This window comes from Ciconia boyciana, chromosome 4, assembly GCF_034638445.1.
Source record: "Ciconia boyciana chromosome 4, ASM3463844v1, whole genome shotgun sequence".
Classification (NCBI taxonomy): Eukaryota; Metazoa; Chordata; class Aves; order Ciconiiformes; family Ciconiidae; genus Ciconia; species Ciconia boyciana.
Window position 1 is genome coordinate 36,267,754 of NC_132937.1, and position 19,796 is coordinate 36,287,549.

General features: G+C 38.1%; 2 protein-coding genes across 8 annotated transcripts in view; one reads left to right on the top strand and one right to left on the bottom strand.

Moving 5' to 3' along the window:
- The window catches only part of MTREX (Mtr4 exosome RNA helicase), a 48,166-nt gene extending 31,345 nt beyond the window's left edge, over nt 1–16,821 (top strand). The window contains exons 17-27 of the mRNA XM_072859254.1: nt 861–1,033; nt 1,340–1,408; nt 5,571–5,699; nt 6,655–6,765; nt 7,094–7,282; nt 8,411–8,574; nt 9,954–10,059; nt 11,315–11,371; nt 11,789–11,951; nt 16,192–16,296; nt 16,682–16,821. Coding sequence (XP_072715355.1) covers nt 861–1,033; nt 1,340–1,408; nt 5,571–5,699; nt 6,655–6,765; nt 7,094–7,282; nt 8,411–8,574; nt 9,954–10,059; nt 11,315–11,371; nt 11,789–11,951; nt 16,192–16,296; nt 16,682–16,734 — 1,319 coding nt within the window. The 3' untranslated portion in view covers nt 16,735–16,821. The remainder of the gene's footprint in view (nt 1–860; nt 1,034–1,339; nt 1,409–5,570; nt 5,700–6,654; nt 6,766–7,093; nt 7,283–8,410; nt 8,575–9,953; nt 10,060–11,314; nt 11,372–11,788; nt 11,952–16,191; nt 16,297–16,681) is intronic.
- PLPP1 (phospholipid phosphatase 1) overlaps nt 16,811–19,796 on the bottom strand; it is a 67,709-nt gene continuing 64,723 nt past the window's right edge. For 6 of the 7 annotated variants that reach the window (XM_072859261.1, XM_072859260.1, XM_072859255.1 and 3 more), the window contains 2 exons: nt 19,525–19,701; nt 16,811–17,263 (listed from right to left, as the gene is read on the bottom strand). In XM_072859261.1, the coding sequence (XP_072715362.1) occupies nt 17,138–17,263; nt 19,525–19,701 (303 nt within the window). In that variant the 3' untranslated portion in view covers nt 16,811–17,137. Of the gene's footprint in view, nt 17,264–19,524; nt 19,702–19,796 lie in introns of those variants that run through there. The other variant, XM_072859262.1, reaches the window with a different exon arrangement.

Consider the following 19,796-nt stretch of genomic DNA (forward strand, 5'->3'; position numbering starts at 1 on the left):
ATACTGGGCTTTAGAATTTTGTAATAGCTTCAGCTGCAATTAAAAACACAAAGGAGAGAAATGGTTGTTTAGATCAAGGAGGAAATTATGCCATGAGTATTATGCCATGATTGCTAGCTTTTTTCTTTAAAAAGTTGGCACCTAAATATAGGGAGCACTTCCCTGAACTGTGTCTCAAGTCCCAGTGAAGTGGGATTTCTGAGTCACCCATATGCATTCAAATAGCGTGCAAGGGGGTGAGGCGGTAGAGAGGAAAAAGAGATCTGTGATGTGTCCTTTGTTTATGTTTACTAGTGGTATTACCAGTGTGAGAGAATGAAGCATGTTGCCTATAATATAAACCGATTTGCCTACATAAGGTGTAAAAATGTTGGAGGAAGAAAATACTGATTTCCGACTGATGAAATCAGAGCCTAAAACAGGTTAGGAAGAACATCTTCTAACAACTTCCCTCTTGTTGGAAGACATCTTGTTAGAAGATGTACTTGAGAAATCTTATTTTCATAGGAGGAGGCAGAAGAGCACTAGTAGGCAATGAATACCCTCCTACATATCATTGCAAGTTTTTGTGGGACTTCTGTGCAACCCTAAATCAGTGATTCCTGGACAACTGGGGTCCAGCCTTCTCCATTTTCCCAAGCTTGCTTTTTTTTTTTAAATTGATTTTTAGTATTAATATTTAATTTCCTATAAATTAAATGGACACATTTACAGATTTCTAGCTTTCCAGAGAATGGCTTATTGTAAATAGAAAATGAATGCCAAAAATGGTGACAAAATACTAGTTATATAGATCTGAAACATTGATTTCTAAATCTCTGAAGTAATTAATTTCCATGACATTTTACTTTCTATTATAGGAGTGAATAATTTGGAAGGACAGTACAACAAAATAGCAATTCCCAATGAAGAAAATGTGGTCATATACTACAAAATCCGACAGCAGCTTGCAAAACTGGGTAAAGAGATTGAAGAATATGTTCACAAACCAAAGTATTGCTTGCCCTTTCTACAGCCGGGAAGACTGGTAAAGGTAATTTGATTTTTCTTTTGTTTTGTTTTTATTTCAAATCTCTGCCTATCTATCTGCAAAATTTGCAGGGTTCATTTGTGTCTGCCAATTTGTCATCTTGAAAAATTACACACATTGCACTAAGCAACAGTTTTGACTTCTGTTATGTTTCTTTGTTAAACGTTCAAAAATAAATTAAAAGAAATACTGTTTTCATCATGAATAATGGTCCATGACTGTTGTTGTAAATATCAGAAATACAAAAGATATGCTTGCTAGGATGTGATTATACATAGGTTATGTTATAACATCTTGTAATATTTTCAGGTGAAGAACGAAGGTGATGACTTTGGATGGGGAGTGGTTGTTAATTTCTCTAAGAAATCGAATGTTAAGGTAAAATATACATTCTCTCCATTAGAAAAATATATACCTTACTGCTTTTTCTGAAAATAAAACCTATTTTCTTTGTAGTTTTCAAAGGCAAAAAAAATTTCCTTTCACCTTAAATTTGCAAAAAGCTCAAGCCTTCCTGAAGTGAAAGTATAAAGAAAAACACCATGGAAGGTGGGACAAACCCTCAGTCTTGTGTTAATTTTTTAACTTTTGGGATATTGATGGAGGAAATGCTTGTGTGTGTCTGGGATAAGTAGTTCAAAAGTGCACTTGGCACTACAAACATTTCAAACTATCTAATTTGTTCCTGAGACATCCACAACAGCGCTACACTAAGCCATTCATGGGAAAGATACTATGTCATCTACTGTCAGAAAATCTATGGAAGCTGTAAGTGAGGGTTGAGAGCATAGGGGGACTGACATTTGGCTCTACATAGAAGGTTATCTTAAAATAGGGAATTGTGTCTTGAGTCCTAAGCTAGTGCATGAGACATGGGATTACTGGTCCTCTTGAGACGTTGCTGTAGAGTTGAGGGTTGGGAAGTTAAAATACAAAGAGCAAAACAATAGAAATGGATTGGGGAAATGTGGAAGAAAATACAGAAGGCAGTGATGCAATAGAAGCCAGATTCATTTTTCCTTCCAAAAATCCATTTTTATAGTTGGTCTCCGCATAACCCCAGAGATGATGTTTTGGTCTCCCTTTCAGAAATGTTTTGACAGGCTGCTCTGCTGGCTAAATTAAAACCTAAGTTTAAAGTGTATTTTTCTGTGGTAGCATTTTTGCTGTAATTTTGGCAGCAGAGCATTGGCATTAATTACTAGGTCTAAATGAGAAGTTGTCTTTGTCAAGTTCTGGTGGCGCCCGTACATTGTGGCACCTTTTGGTGCTTCTCTAATATATATTCATTAAAGAGGAAATGAGAAAAATGTGTGCATACAGAACTTATTAAGAGAGATTTTGTTTTGGTTTTCCATCTTCCTTTTGAAAGTCACATTTCTTTCTAAGTTGGAAAACTGGACTGTTACTGCTATTGCTTAAACTTACGCTTCTAGACTGCTTTTTTCATGGAGCCACATGAGCATTAAAACAGATTTCCCCCTAACCCCAGCCTTCTATGTAAAATTGCCAACTTCTGTGTCACTGGAGGCATTTCTTCTATCTGTATCGTATTTTATCCACATATATATTTGCATTCCCTATCTGGCCTGTCTCACTGTTGTATAAAGCCTTTAGGTTTGAATGTTAGCTTTGAAATTACGGTCTGTTCTGCAGGAGATGGCTCTGGCTCCAGCAGCACTTTTTTCATTAAGTCATTCTAGCAGCTGGGTTGAATTTTTCCTTCTGAGTTCTGTGGAAAGAATGACAATAGGTGCTGAAAATCATGGAACAAACTTAAAGCTATGTAACTTTTAAAATCAGTATGGAAAGACTAGTTTCTATGAGCAGAGGCAAAACAAATGACCTAAAGAAGCTGTTATTTACCCATTTTAATGTGCATCTTCAATGCATTTTTATCCTGGGATACAGACGCATTTCCCCATTACTGTTTAAGGTAGTGGTATACTTAGTGTTGGAAATATGTCACTATTATGCCATGTCTTTAAACCTTCATCCACTTCTAAGCTGTGACAGTTCTTTGGATTTGCTTTTAGAAATCATGTTGAATTCAGCCTATATTACTAGTTTTTCTTTAGTTGTAAATTTTTCTTCACTGTATTAGTTTCTAATGAAGTCCTTTCAAGTGAGGAATATATGTAATTAAGATTGACATTTAGAGTTACAGTATGTCTGTATTTCACTGAGTAATTCTCTTTGTTCGTTGCAATGTGAAAGCAAAAGCATGAGTCATTGTCAGTTATGTTCATTGTTAATTATATTTATATATTTTTCCAGCATAATTTCACGATGCAGTGTTCAAAAAAATTGTGAATGCAAATAGCACTTTATCCTGTATTACAGTAGACAGAAAAATTTATTTCAAGCAGTGGTGATTGCTATGTATTATACAGTATAGTAGGCAGCAAAGTAACTATTTGCTTTGGAATTCATAAAAAAACCCCAAATATTTTTGAGTAAGAAGTTTTATTTCCACTAGATTGTGCCAGCAGTATGCTAGTTTTATTGTTGTGCTGTTTATAGTCCATATTGTCATCTGATCCCTGATTCTAGACAACGAATTTTTGTCCGTTAACAGTCATTGATACTAAAATTTGAAAACTTAAATTTACGTACTTATCTGTTCATGTTTATAATGTTTACTACATAAGCATCGTTTTTAGTGCTGTGTCATGGTAATTGAATTTTCAGTGAGTCTGATGTTATTAATCTGGGAATCTGAATTTGCTATCTGTGCCATATTTCTTGATTTGCAGATATGATCAGCTGTCTTGTCTTATTTTGTTTCCAATCACATGAAGTAATAGATGTTTCAGGGCAAATCTAAAATCCTTGTAATATGCCTAATAATGCAATATTCTGCCAAAGAGGGCAGAATTTTATTCTTGAGGCATGTGAATTGGTGCAGCATGAATCAAAGGATCATTCAAACTTGATATGCCAGAGATGTCTGTGACTTACAGATTTTTACAGGGTGTTCTAGTCTCCTTTTGCTCTTGCAAATAAAAACCTGGTTGTTCCTGTTCAAGGGTTTAGTACCTAAAATGTTGTAGGAAACCCATCGAAACCACATTCAAAAAGCAGTTCTAGATTAATTCATGTCTGGTCAGCATTGTCTAAAAGCCATTGGTATACGTAAACTTACAGAGAATTATATTAACAGCAAATGTTAATGCTACTTATACTCCTGCTTTATTAATAGGTTTACAATACAGTTACTGATAGAAATATTTTTTTCCTTCCATAATTTTCTAGGTGTCTCCAATTCTAGCATTTTCTGTAGCATATATGTGCAGCTATGAGTTTAGTCTCTTCTTCATTCAAGTCAGCATTATGCTTTCCATGGCTTTGGCTGGATACTGATTTGGTATATTTGGATATTATTTTAAAATTCTAATTCAGGGAGCAGCCATGGTATGGGTCTTGTACATTGTTGTGCGTGCTTTCTGCAAATGTAGGATAGAATTCAGAGGAACAGTTTCTTCCCCAGCAAGTAATTGCGTTTCTTGAAGAAATTACCTGTCTTGTAGAAGAGGATAACCCTGTTTTTCTGTTTGGTTTACTATTGCAGTTTCTCATAGTACTTCTGGGAATCTTTCAGAAATGCTATCTGGCTCCACCCTGCTTTGCATGCAGTGAAAGAAAATAGTATGTTGTAGATTTGTATTGAAAAATACTGCCCAGTAAAACTGAACTGAGTTAACAAGGGATTTTGGAAAGACTGTTCTCTCTTTCTTTCTCTTTTGTGTTTGGGAGCTAAGCTTGCACATAGTGTTTTAAAAGATGACGCCCGCCTTCAGTGTTAGGCCTATAACTTAGTTCTATTCAAAGTCGTTAAAATATTTGCTTATAGTAGGAGTATATTTGAGCAACCTTAGTGCATATTGATCCAGTCAAATAACTAACATCAGGGTTTTTTAAAGCAGTGTATAATAAAGGTTATGGCTTTGTGATCAATAGTCTTTGATCACCATATTGGCATGTTTGTGTTCTTTAAATGAATGTCAGATGTTATGTGTGCAGTTTGGGGTGTATAAAGATGTGGCCTGCAAGATGCAGCTTCCTGTTTGCTGCAGATATGAGCTGTTATGCTTGAAAGATTTTTATGTGGTCTTTATTGTGGGAAAAACTTGAACTTGCAAACCTGCAAATGAAAGAGATCCCCCAAATTGTGTTTCTTTTTAAAAAAAAGGCCAAGTTCAGTACTGCTAGCATGATGCAAATATTTTGCATTACAGTTACAAAAGATGGTGACTTACTCTGAAAGAGCTGCATCTGGAAGAAAAGGCAGAAGCATCTAAAGCTGCAAGTAGACTTTAGGCTACACTGGCAAGGGAGGAGTGTGTTTTTCTATGTGAGGGATCTTTCAATCCTGATTCTGTAGCTTTTAGAATATACTGCATCACTGAGCTGATACTCTGTGAAGAGCAATAGCTCATTTCATACCTTTACAGTTGAATAAAATAATGCTTTTTCCTTCCATTCTTGCTGGTATTTTAAAATAACTGTTATGGACCTGTTTTTTCTGTGCCCTCAACAGCCAAATTCTGGTGAACTGGACCCATTATACGTAGTTGAAGTGCTACTGCACTGCAGCAAAGAGAGTTTGAAAAACTCTGCTACTGAGGCTGCAAAGCCAGCCAGACCTGATGAGAAAGGAGAGATGCAGGTTTGTTACACATTTATTCTCAATAGTTTCTTATAAATTTTCTCAAAGATTCTATTTCCAAAGCATTTGTGAACTGTGGTAAAAGAGGGATTGACGCATTAAGGAAGAGAAAGGAATTGTACGCCTAAGCTGTTTTTTTTCTTGGATAGTTGTGCAGGATTTTGTGGGTAATGTGCATTTCTTCTACTAGATTTGAGAATTTAGTTAGAATTTTTATAATCCTTGAGTAATAAATTTTAGTAATGCTGTTTGGCAGATACTTTTCTTAGCAGTATCTTCTGTCTCTGGGAACAGAATTCTTTTTTTAATTCTTTCTCTTTTTCAGAGAGCCTTCAGAGAGCCTTTTCACACAGCTTTCAGCTTTGTGAGGCTATCTCATTCTAAAATTAATTGAAATTTTTAGTAAAAGCATTTGCATTATTTAAAATTTTCAATTTGAAACCCTATTATCAAGACAAACAATTATACTTTTCAGATCAGAGACAGTTGTTTAATTTGTCTGCATGTTTTTTTTTTCACAAAGTCAATTTAAAGCTTGAGATACAGTATTGATTCTTCATGGTTTTGATACTTGTGAATATGTATTTGCTGATTTGATGTTCTCTACTGTTAGCATTCCTAGTTAAGTATATGACAATAATTTGTCTGGTTTGGATGATAAGAGTTATTCCAGTAGATAAGAGGCAAGGTAATAAAATCTGAAAATTTTTTTTCCACTTGCAGCTTCTCTCCAGATTTAACTGAATACAGAATTTTCCCATTTGGACAAACTTACTTTTCTTCTTTATTAATGCTTTATCTTATTACGACGTTTTCCTGCTTCCTGATATTCCTTTACCCACTGCTGTGACCTTGTGTACTCAGTTTTCCTCTTCCTTTGTAAAGTTTTGCTACAGAACAGTAATAATAAATATATTTTTTACTTATTTATCAGTTACTGCACTCTCTTTGATAGGTTGTTCCTGTTTTGGTACATCTTCTCTCAGCTATCAGCAGTGTCCGACTTTACATACCGAAAGACCTGAGGCCTATTGACAACAGGCAAAGTGTGTTAAAATCTATACAAGTAAGTTTAACTAGTCTGTGTAAGCTCTCTGCTCTGATTAGTGAGGTACTCTTGAACCCAAGACAACTTGTTCTAAATAAATTCTTCTAAAGCTTGTGTCACATCTTCAGCCTTCTTCTTAAAAGGGGTTGGAAGCCATGATGTACGTCAGTTGCTTCTCCTGGTCAAGTCATTTTAAACTAATTTTGAAAACTGCTGAAACATCACATAACAAACTTATACTTCTGCCCTCTGTGTCCCTGTAGTTGTGCCAGCTGATTTGTAAAAGTATAGTTTATTTTACTGTTACTAATCTTACAAAAAAATATATTTTTTTGTTTTGTTTTAGGAAGTACAGAAGCGATTTCCCGATGGAGTACCATTACTAGACCCTATCGATGACATGGGTATCAAAGATCAAGGACTGAAAAAAGTAATCCAAAAAGTAGAGGCATTTGAGCATAGGATGTATTCACATCCTCTTCACAATGATCCTAACTTGGAAACTGTATACAAACTTTGTGAAAAAAAAGCACAGGTAAAAATACAAAACAAAACACTATATCTATACTTAGCTGAAGAGAGAGGCAGTAATAGTTCCCTTGTTACTTGCTTTTCTTTTTATTTGCAAAGCCCAAAGAATCCTTTTTAAATTAATAAACCCAAATAATCCTTTTTAAATACAGTAAAATTATTGAATCTCACTAACAAACTGGCTGAGTCAGTGGTATGCCCTTGATCAATACAGATGGGAAGTACATCTGAAAAGAAAGCTCTTCAGAGAAAGTCATTAGGGATTAGAAGGTTACAGAGGTGCCACTAGAGTCTTTTTCACTGAATAGGCATAGCACAATACAGCATAGGCAAAATCGTCACAGATATTTGAAACTGATCATTTTTAATATGCTTGTGCAGAGTGAAGTTGAATTGAGGGGGCTTATTAGCTTGGGGAGTGTACCATACAAATCATTGTGCTGCTGCTTCCTGAGCTGACTCCCAGCCTGGAAGCAATACACTTAGTTTGTATAGAGTCGCCTTGCTAGACTGAAACTGGTTGTGCACAAAACCAGCTCTCGTGTTTCTGTGCTGCTCCAGAAAACAGGTTCCAGGAGGTGCTTCCCAGAATTGAGGTAGTTCTGGTATGGTCAGCACAAAAAGTTGCATGTGGTAAGACCTGATGGACCAAGGAGACTTCTGCGAGCGTCTCTGCACTGTACAGTGCGCCGTCACGATGTTGACAGTGACTGTGATAAACTACAAGACACTGGAGAAGCTCTAATAGAAGGAAATAATGCTTTTGGGTTGCATTTGATTGAATAGTTGGTTAGCTAAGACTTAGTATGGTCTCAGAAGATGAGTGCTCATTTCCCAACCAAAGATTTATTCTGTGGTTTTTTGGTGTGGGCTGGTTGGGTTTTTTCCCGCTCTGGGTAAAAGCTTAACTTCCCAAACGTGCCAGAGTTTCCTATGGGTAGATGGAGCTGATTTTTTTTTTTTTTTTAAATTTGTTTTAAACCTTCCTCTTAGTAGAGTTAGATGAGTCAGTGTCAACTAGTATGTCCATATACCATCGTTCTGAGGCCTTTATGTAAATTAAACAGTGTCTTTAAAACACTTAAATCTGTTAAACCAGCAACATGTAATTTCTCTTCTTCTGACCCCCCAGATTGCTACGGATATTAAAACAGCAAAGCGAGAACTGAAAAAAGCCAGAACTGTCTTACAGATGGATGAACTCAAATGCCGCAAGCGTGTTTTGAGAAGACTGGGGTTTGCCACATCTTCGGATGTTATTGAGATGAAAGGACGGGTTGCTTGTGAAATCAGCAGGTAATTGGTTTCTGCGTGAAGTGATTATTGTCATGACTGAAATTAGTCTTGTCATGTTTATATTTTAAAGTTCTGAGACCATTAGAAGAAATATTCTTCAGAGACTGTGATCTGTGTCATAAAAGGGAATATACTGATTGAAGCAGTAAAGATAGCAACTTAAGGACAAAATACAATGATTTTAAAACTAAAACGTGGTCATGAAAATGCCAAAACAATGGCTATTTTCTTACACAGCTTAGGCAGTAGTGTGTTTTTCATTTAACGTTGTATATTACATGAGAGGATGGTCTCAGTTTCTATGGTTCCACTTCCCAGGACTCTTAGTACAGAGTCACTCACAAACAAGGGTGTAATGGTGATTGTCAGCAATTACCAAGTTGCTGACAAGTTTGGAATACAGCTTAATTGCTTCCATAGGGCTTCTGGAAGAAACCTATGGAAGTCATGCATTTTACTGTAATACATTTAGCTGGTATATTTATATTGAAACATATTGTAAAGATTTCACGGAAACTCATGAATCAGACTTTTTAATACTTCAGAGTGTAACTCAGATTTTGGTAGAATTGTGTATTTTTAAAAGTTACAGTGACTGCTGTACTCCTTGCCTTACAGACAGTTTGAAAGATCCTACCTATATTTGCTCGATATTTAATAACTTTTTTCCCCTGCAAAATTTGATAGCAAATGGGGAAGCTGAATCAGAATTTTATCAACTTCCTGATTTTGAGGAGCTGTTTGCTGATGAGTCACACTTTTCTTTGTAAAAAAAATCTACTTTTTTTACCCCATCCTGTGCATTTGTCTGATAAACTCCAAAAACAAAGGTGTGGTCTTATCAACAATTTGATGTTTTATCCAAATAGTATGTTTGGATTTTGTATCCTCATCATGCACTTCCCTTTATAATTCATTATTAAGTCTTTATCGTACAAGTAAATTGAAGCAAGTTTGTTCTTCTTTTCAGTATCTTGGAAATACCCAGTTGAATCTTTTTTGAGCAGCAGCAGTACCAATTTTAGTCCTTTTCATGAGTTGCCTGATTTTCTGGTTCTTTTCAATCTCTTGATGTTCTGTCTGCTAAAAACTGACTAAAGCAACTGTTAGTACTAACTTTTATGAACTATCGGGAGAGATGCTTTGTAGTTCAGTAAAAGCTTTTAGTTTCTTTAAAATACTGTCTCACTCGTACTAATTAGCATCCCCCTTAAAAAGCTAATATATTCGTATTTGGTGTTTCCGTAAGAAAAATTAAGAAGCTATTGTTTCTTATCTATATTCAGTTGCTTCACAAAACAGATTAGTAGTACTTCATTTAAAAATTACATTTCACTAAGTCTTTTCCCTAAGGTTCCTTCTCCTTCTCTTTATTTTAGTGCTGATGAACTACTCCTGACAGAAATGATGTTCAATGGTCTCTTCAATGACTTATCTGCAGAACAGGCAACTGCACTACTAAGCTGTTTTGTATTTCAAGAGAATGTGAGTTACTTCTTCAATTCATGAATTCTAGACATTCCTGTCTACCAACAGTATTGTTTATAATTCAGTTCCAGCAATGGGTCATAACAGTACAAGCCATTCCACTTTTTTTATCCTTTCCTAAGGTGTTTGACATAAACTCCCATTGAACTTACCGAAAGCATTGCAGCTTCAGGGCTAAAATACCTTTCCTCATGAGTGACATGCCAAAGATTGTGTAAAATTGCAGTCCTTGTAATGAATCTACAGCTGTTTCCTCCTCATGCAATGAAGCAATATTAGTAGATTCTCAGCATACATGCTTGTATTTATGTATGTATACACACACACATCCTTACAATTTAGAATGTAGAATGATTATTTCAAAAAAGAGGCTTAACAATATCTGCTCCTGCATTGCGGGGGTAAGGGTACCATTACCTCTGAGACATACCCATGTTTGGACAGTACCCTATTGTTTGGATAGTACCCTGCACCTCTTGGTGGAAATGGCAGTACCGCATGGAATTGATACTAAAAGAGCTGTTAAAACAGACCATATGTTATTAAAAGTTATTGTGCATTTAATACCAGATGCCATTGTTTTCCCACCTACAAGCTGTATAGAAGTTTAGCTTCATCAGGAAAATACAGTAAAAATAAACTTCCATATGAAATACTACTGTGGATAGCTAGCAAGAAGTTGATTTAGAATCACTCAGGTTGATTCTGAATATGGAAAGCACATTAGCAGCAGATGCTAATGAATTACTTTTGTTAGTAGAAGGGATGCCAAGGTAAGCCATTGTTAGAATATTGTGCTTCACTCAACGGTAGTACTCAGGTCTAAACAGGTGTTTGAATAGCCATGCTTTCCTGCATAACCACTGGTGTTTAAATTATTAAAAGCATTTGCTTTTTATATCCTAAAGAAAAGCTTGTAACAGTTAAAGTAGTAAATGATCAGCATTTTGGCAGTTCAAAACTATGGAACAGCTAAATAGAGGGGATTTTGGAAGTATACAGAAAGCAGGTGCTTTTTTTTTTTTTTTTGTACTGTTGCCATACTGTACAGAAATATTTAATTTTCTGATTTAGTTTGAGGAACAAGTACTTGGGGAATTCAGTAAATTTTAGTGTTTGGTAACAGGTTTGAGAAATCATTGGAATAATTTAGGATGGCACTAGCACCCATTGAACTTCTATTTTTGCATTTAATTTGGTGTAGAGCAAATGTATGGCAGCACATGAGATTATTTAATGTCTTCTTTTTCAGTCCAGTGAAATGCCAAAATTGACAGAGCAGTTGGCAGGACCACTTCGGCAAATGCAGGTAATCTGTCCATTAGAAACCTGTCTGAGCTCGGGGTTAATGTTAACATGAGTAAAGTGTATGAGTAAATTACAATAACTGCACAGTGAAGACTTGATTTTGGATCATCATTGAATTTGGCTGGCACTGCATGTGGTTTTGCAGTGTGCAATAACAGGTTATCTTGTTTGCAAGAAATCTTTATGCTAATTTAGAACATGCGTTTAACAACTTCTGTAAGCTTGCTTACTACTCTGTAAGTTGTTAGTGCAGGCAGACCTAATGTAAATGGTGGTTTACTTTCGGATTCTGAATAATTTCACACTAAAAAGGAAACGTCATCCTGTATGGACTACCTAATAATATGCAAGCCTTTCTACTGGTTAAACACTTAATCTGTTTAAGCATATTATAAATTTAAACTATTTTATTTTAAAGGAGTGCGCAAAAAGAATTGCCAAGGTGTCAGCAGAAGCAAAACTGGAAATCGATGAAGAAAATTACTTAAATTCTTTCAGACCCAACCTAATGGATGTTGTGTATACATGGGCAAATGGAGCTAACTTTGCTCACATCTGCAAAATGACTGATGTCTTTGAAGGTATGTTAATCAGTTCTGCTCTAAGAGGTGTGAGATGGTAATTCCCTAACATGGAATAGTAATTCTGAATAACCTTACAATAGATCACAAAATTTATTAACTCAGATGTATTCAAGTATCTGCACAGCTGAAACTAAGTGGGAAAAAATTGTTTACGATATATGTAAATTTATAGTTACGCTGTTGATAATTTAGAATTTATAGAAGACTTTTTAAAAGGGCTATCTCTGCATTTTAAAAACTTTAAAAACTTCTACAGAACTCAGAAATCCTAAGTAGTGCAACGAAAGACTATGCTTACCCTTGCTAGTTAGAGGGAAAACTATGATGTTCCAAATGGTTGCTATTAAGAAGTACAGCTCATGTGCTTGTCCTCATTACAGTTAAGTGTTTTATTTACTTGGTAAATTGAAGGTTCCTCCTGCTGTCTTAATGATGACAGAAGTGAGAGGTGGTAACCCAAGTCTCTGTTTTGGATGGTTCATCACAGCAGTGCAATGCAGATATTTGAAAAGCTTAGATGTAACCTGTCACCTGGGTTAATTTGGTTCCTAAAATTGGAGTATTAGAAACTGCCCCTGGAGGAAGGAGACTTAGTTTTCATTATTTTAAAAGTAGGATGACTTAAAGCCCAGATACTTTGTAAAAAGACAAACCATCCACCTGAGGGTCAAACCAGAATGAAAAACCTAATTTCATCTTTTACCAGCTACGTTGAAAGTCGTGAAGAACAGTAGGATGGGTGCACTAGTCTCACAAGTCTGTGTGTAGTGACTGATATTTGAAAGTCCGTTTTTGAAGTTACTACTGTCACCATTTCTTGCATCTCTCAAATGCTGTTTCCTTGTTTGTACGTACACAGTTGCAAATGGGAGCCCTCACAACAGAGGAATTCATGGACTTCAGTAATCTAATGCATAGACCCAGGAACTTCCTAAAGCAGGTTGCCTGCGGGCAACAGGAATCCTGGCAGTGTTTGACTCTGCATTCAGCAGATTCGTCCTATTGCAATGAATGTCTGAGCCTTACATCTGCTTTGGAGGCACCCTGAGTAAGGGGAACACAAAAAGAAGAGCAGTAGCTGGCATATGTTTTTATGTGGGCACTTGACTGTTCAGAATACACAGGGCAGTAATGTTTTCCATTTACCGTATTTGGGAAAAGGCTAGTTGGACAGCTTTGTCCTAGTCAACAGTGCTAGCTCCCTCAAAATTAGATCTTACAGGCCTATTTTGAGAAATTCAGCTCTTGTGGCAGGGGTTGACGCATGATTCTTCCCTTAACTTTTAATAGGCTGGTTTTCTGTGCATTGTCCAAAAGGAAGAAAAGCACTTCAGACATCCACCATCAGTTATGCTTACCTTAAATGCAGTGTGGTGTTGCTAAACCCCACAGCAGTTTGCCCTGGTTAACCAAGTCGCTATAGTGATTTCAAATAAATTAAAAACCAGAATACAGAAAAAAAAACCCAAACAACAAAACATAAACCAAAAACCACAGCATCCTTATTTTGATCTTAAGTACAATTTTTCATTTTTGGTATTGGTGCTTCCTGTCTTAACTGTCTTAATTGCGATAGAGGTTGTTACCATGAGGTACAGCATGACGGCTTATTAAAGCTCTAAAAGAAGGTATCTTTTTCCTCTTTGCCTTTTGGGCAATGTGGAATTAGCAATAATGAGTTGCTGCTATTACAGGGAGTCCCAACCTCACTGTTGTGCACCAATTTTAGTAAGGAGGCAGAAAATTGTCCAGCCATTAGAGAGTGCATTGGAAGCCACCACTTTTTTTAAAGTAGTTTTTCATCACACCCCCCCCCCCCCCCAACTTATTAAAAGTGCTCTCTGAAAGATTGTGCTCTTCATGAGTGAGAGACTAATGTTCAGTTTTACGCTGCCATCCACGCTAACAGGCACTAGCAGAACTTTTCTAGACAGAAATCTTGAGTTGATGGCATGCTTCCACTCTCACAAACCTAAAGGTAGATTGTGTTCTGCTGTTTTATTAGTATTGATGGTCAAGTGTCTGAAACCCCTTTTGGGTGCAGTTATGAATAGTGTGAAAGCTTGTAGTTGTGGTATGTAAATGGCTGCATTTTCAGGTTGCAGCATAAGCCCAAGTGCTCCAAGAGCAAGTGTGCTCACCACAGCTTTAGAGCAGTGTTGTTTGGCTAATGAAGATGAGTTGTCATTAAGCTGAAATGCGTGTGTTGGGAAGAAACAGAGAAGCTTTTTAAAGCTCTAGGAAAGAGTGGTAAACTGAGCTAAGTATCCTGTTAATCAGTTCCAGAGTGACTGTTTCGGTTTGTGGAAGTATGTACAGACAATAGAAATTTATTCCAAAAATGCAAACTTTTTTCTTGCACAGAAAAGTACATCTGCAAGAACCCCAGCTATGCTGCCTGTAAATGAGTACTCCCTAGAACAGTTGTTAGGGTTGGCCTTGTAAACAGAGACGAGCAGGATCTTTGAGGGCTGAACTGGGGCCTGCCACAATGCAGCGTGGCCATGCTCAGGAGAGCTGCCCGCGGTTTACTTGCTTTGGCTTTGTGCTTTGTGTCTAATAGACTATGTACGTTTTTTTTCACCCCATGTCATTGCAATAGGTTTTACAGACTGCTGCCCTCACACAACCTATTCTTACTGTAGAAACTGACATGGCCTACCGGTACCATATGCATGTGTTTTAGAAAAGAGAAGTGTTATTTTACTTTTCTTAACTTCTCACTTTCCCAACAGCTTTGTAGAATGTTCTTTTCATATGGACAGTTTGTCTCCAGCTACTATGCCTTGTCTAGAGCTAGTATTTTACTGAACCATAGAAAGGTCATCTAGTCCAACCCCCCTGCAATGAGCAGGGACATCTTCAACTAGATCAGGTTGCTCAGAGCCCCATCCAACCTGACCTTGAACATTTCCAGGGATGGGGCATCTACAGTCTCTGGGCAACTTGTTCCAGTGTTTCATCACCCCCATTGTAAAACATTTTGTTATATCTAGTCTGAATCTACCCTCTTTTAGTTTAAAACCATTACTCCTTGTCCTGTCGCAACAGGCCCTACTAAAAAGCCTGTCCCCATCTTTCTTATAAGCCCCCTTTAAGTATTGAAAGGCCGCAGTAAGGTCTCCCTGGAGCCTTCTCTTCTCCAGGCTGAACAACCCCAACTCTCTCAGCCTTTACTCATCAGAGAGGTGTTCCATCCCCCTGATCATTTTCGTGGCCCCCCTCTGGACCCGCTCCAACAGGCCCATGTCTTTCCTGTGCTGAGGGCTCCAGAGCTGGACGCAGTACTCCAGGTGGGGTCTCACCAGAGCACAGTAGAGGGGCAGAATGACCTCCCTTGACCTGCTGGCCACGCTTCTTTTGATGCAGCCCAGGATACAGTTGGCTTTCTGGGCTGCATGCACACATTGCCAGCTCATGTCCAGCTTTTCATCCAGCAGTACCCCCAAGTCCTTCTCCACAGGGCTGCTCTCAATCCCTTCATCCCACATTTACCCTATGACAGTTGTTTTGCATACCATAATTTTGACTGTAGGTGTGAGATGATGCTGAAGGAAATGACCAAAGAGCATACTGTTTGCGTGCTGCTAGAAGAGCATAAGCATTAGGGTCATTTTGTGAAACTTGTTACAGTGACTTGGGCCAAGCTGAGAAGTAAGTTAAAAGAGGAGATGAATGCATAACAAACTACAGTGGGTATTCGGTTGCAGTGTAGGAGCTATGTCAAGACTGAGCTTGTATGCGTTACTGTAAGCATGCAGTTGATTGGTAGAGTGGTCCATAGGCTCGAGTGGCACACAAGTAGTAAGGTAGACCACTTACTGTCTCACTGGCTCTGCCAACTAAAGAATTAAGGGCTATCAAAAAAAAAAACCCCACACGCAACTGTGTGTGGTGGTTCTTGAAGCAGCAAACTTAACCTGTATGGTTTTTGAGGAAAGTCTTAACAAATACTTGAAAGAAAAACCCACTAGGAATTGCTAAACAGCCCAGAAAGTCCGAGAAAACAATAACAAGACAAGCATTGGACATAGCTTCAAGGAAATTCCTGATGGAGAAACTTGACTGTTAAACAGAAGCCAAGCTTAAAGATGTATGGCTGTTCTTACCCAGTCTAGATAAATTGAACAGGGTTGGAGAGGGAACTGTTGCTTTGGTCCAAAGGGGGCTCAAGCAACTGAATTATTGTGACCTTATGTGGCAGGGGATACAAAGTTTTCGCTCACTTTCTATACAGGTAGCATAATTCGTTGCATGAGGAGGCTAGAAGAATTGCTTCGGCAGATGTGCCAGGCTGCAAAAGCCATTGGAAACACAGAGTTGGAAAATAAGTTTGCAGAGGGTATGTATTTCACTTCCACAGTGTAAGAAGTAATTCTAGAAAGCATATAAAAGAAAAGGGGGGGGGGGGGGGGGCGCGGCAGGGTGTGTGTGAATGAATTGGTAATAGAAGCTTGATATTGACTGATACAGACTTCATGGTAAACAGCATCATTGTCCTATTTCCAGATAACATCTATGTGATAAACTTTAAGTTAAAGAGTTAGTATTTTGATGCGTACTGACAGTTTAACCAAGTTTGTGACTGAAAATGGATGTAAAATGACTTCCATTTACAACTTGTAACACTTTCTCTACTGTAAAATATTACATGCCTGTAATTGTACTTAAAATAGTGATTGTGTTAATTATGACTGCTAGATATTAATAGTTTTCCTTTTCAACAGGGATTACAAAAATCAAGAGAGATATTGTGTTTGCTGCAAGCCTTTACCTGTAACAGAAGGTATCCTTTAAAAACAGTGCTAGATTCACATTATGGAACAAGTTCATCAACTTCATGTGCTACTTCCATCTCAAGTCATTATTTCTTTTAATGGTGTGTATTTAAACCACAGTTGTTTCAACGAGGCATGTACAAACAGCAGTGTATGTAATATAACTGTTACCATGTTTTCAATAAAAATTTACAATTCGAATAGCTTTTTTCTTTTAAGCCAGAGCTTGAACCAACAGAAATTTAAAGTTTAGATATACAATAACTGTGGTAGATGTTACTATATACAGGTAAAGTGAGCATCCAAGAGCAGCAGCAGTCTCTTAAAGGCATTTACTTATATTACATAGTTAGACTTGTGAAATTGTTTTCCTTTGAGAGCAAGACAGGTGAGGTGGGTCATTCTTCATGGTTGATGATTGCTGCCAAAGTGATTTCCATTTGTTGGAGTCTCATGTAGGGTTGTATGGGAATCTTCTTTCGGTTGAAATGTACATCCTCTCACTTTGAAGAAGTCAGACACATACACAACCTAAGTGAACAAATTCGTGTTAAGCTCCTGCACTTGTAAGTCTTTGAAACAGTGGGTAAATGCTTTTTCAGAAGGTAAAGTCCATGATCAAAACTAATAAAAAGTTTAAACATTAAAACAGTAGAAAATTGCTATTAAGTCTTATATAAAATTCTGGCATCTGTTCTTTCAATAGCTTTTTCTCCAGCTATTACCCCCCTCCCATTGACCCCTTAGCCACTGATGGTTTAAGTAAAATTCAAGGCTTGTGTGCTAACTAACTGCTCTAACTGCCCTATCGGGCACTGCTTCATTACAATAGCCATAGCTTGAACAACTCTAAATGAAGGAGCAAGATATGCTTGCTGAGGGCCCACATCGCACATATGGCTAAATTTATTCTGTAATTTATTTAGAACAGAGAGCCTGTGCTTTAGCTGAGGAAGAGGGTTCAACAGTTAGTAACTTCCTCTCTGGAATGTCAGTCTCACTTGCATTTCTTTAAAAGCTGGTTAACCAAGCTTGGATTCCTCTCCTTGGCAAGGTTCACAGGAGCTCCCTCCCCAATACCTGTGTCTCACCCACAGCTCCAGCAGCAGTAAGGCCAACTCTACCTATGTTATCCTTTCCTGCATTCCTTTGACCATACCACCTCACTTCTTCACAGCTACGGACTATGAGACAGGTGCCTTGATCCAATTCTGCAGCTTGCTCTCTTCCTGCTGCCCACTTCACCATACTAGTAGACATGCTGGGTACAGTGCTGCATGAAGTGCAATAAATGAGAAGCCTTCTCTCGTGCTCCCTTCCCTTCTTGTACCACCTCTTCCCCTCCCACTGCAAACCTGAGAACTGCAGAACACAGTTTAGGGCAGCAGCAGAAACTATTTTCCACACTGAGGGCTGGCTGATGAGCCAGCATGCTGCTTCAGCTGCATACCAGATGAGTTTCAGCTTCCACTTAATGCTGAATTCACTTGACTCAATTTAGTGCTCCATTTGCAGCTGCTGCCCCAGCATGCTTTATCTCAGCTTTCTGTTTCTGGAGGTGAACTCTTCAGTTCTTTCAGATAAGGGTTTTGTTTGGGGGGTTTTATTTTTAGCAATCATTTCCTCACCTTTCAACTCCGTTCACTGTAATGCCACCTTCTACTCATTCTTGTATTACCAAACGTCTCTAAGATATCCTCTCAATCATCCAACACCCTTCACTAAACTTGTTTTCCTAATAAAAGTGCCCTCAGCTCTTCAATCCCTGACGTTTCTCATTCCCTGCAGTCCTTCTCTTAGAAAAGGAGACTGTACAAAAATGAGGTGTAGGATTATGTTTTAGTCAACATGCAGCCATTTAGTAACAGCTAATGCAGTATGTAGGGTTTCCCAGAGCTGCTTGAAGATTTGTTTTGATGACTGACTGCAATAAGTAGACAAAGCTTTGTCTTGAAATGAACCATACCCTTCTGACTTCCAGCTGAGAAAGCGTAAAATCTTGGAGGTGGTTCTTACAGGTGAGCCTCAGTTCCTGATAAGTGAATTCCTCACTATGATCTCAATTAGCTCTTGTCTCTGAACCAGAAGTCTCTCTGATCTGTCCCTTCCCACGGATGAATCAACCATGGCACTCTGGTGACAGCCAGCACAACTGCTGCCATTAAGTCAACCGGGCCTGTAGGTCCAAGCTCAGCTGATTCTCTGTTCTTTGGGATAGCTTTTCACTCATCAGTACAGCTAAGCTTCACGTGCTGGTTGTTGCGAACACCCTTTTAGCACTCAAAACGCACACAAGAAGTGGTGAAGAGTTTCAGTTTCCCATTGGACTGAAAAAACAGGCCGTATAAGCTGGCAGTGGCAGAAACTTTCACGCTGTCTTTGTCCCTATCCTTAAAGGCCTTTTTTTTGCCCTGCTTACCTCATACACAGTTCTCCTCTGCTGTTGTACTTGAGATTTAGAATTTGGCTAGAAGCAAAAGGTGTGGTTATATAGAGGCCCACATGGTTTTGCAGTTGACTGTTTCCATCTTGGTTATTTGAAAAGCTCTTGGGCACAGACAATTTCATGTTGTCTAACAGCTAAAACAGCCACTTATCATTGGCTCAGAGTTTGCCTCACTCCCCGAATTACTATTGCTACACCCAGTTCAAGGAGTTGTTTCCCCTTTCCAGCAATTTTCAAAGCATTACAAAGACAGGTCTGCTCTCCTCTGAACACAGCCTCCAATTCCAAGGTTCTGTTCACAGAAAGCAGTGTTTACACCCCCCCCCCCCCCCCAGGAATTACTTACAATGAGCACAGCTACCACTGCTCCCTGAATGAGTCCTGTTAAAACATCACTCCAATGATGCTTGTAATCAGACACACGTGAGAGACCCACATAAATAGATGCAGCAATAAGACCAAATTGTAGAGTAGGACGTACAAGTCTTGCCCAGTCTCCTTTCATTCTGGCCTGAAGGTAAAGCTAAAAGGAAAAGAAAAATCGTTATAAAATGCAGTAAATACAGAAGCAGTAACGTCTGTTGAAAGAGTTGAGTTGAAATTTGTGTTCAGAGACAT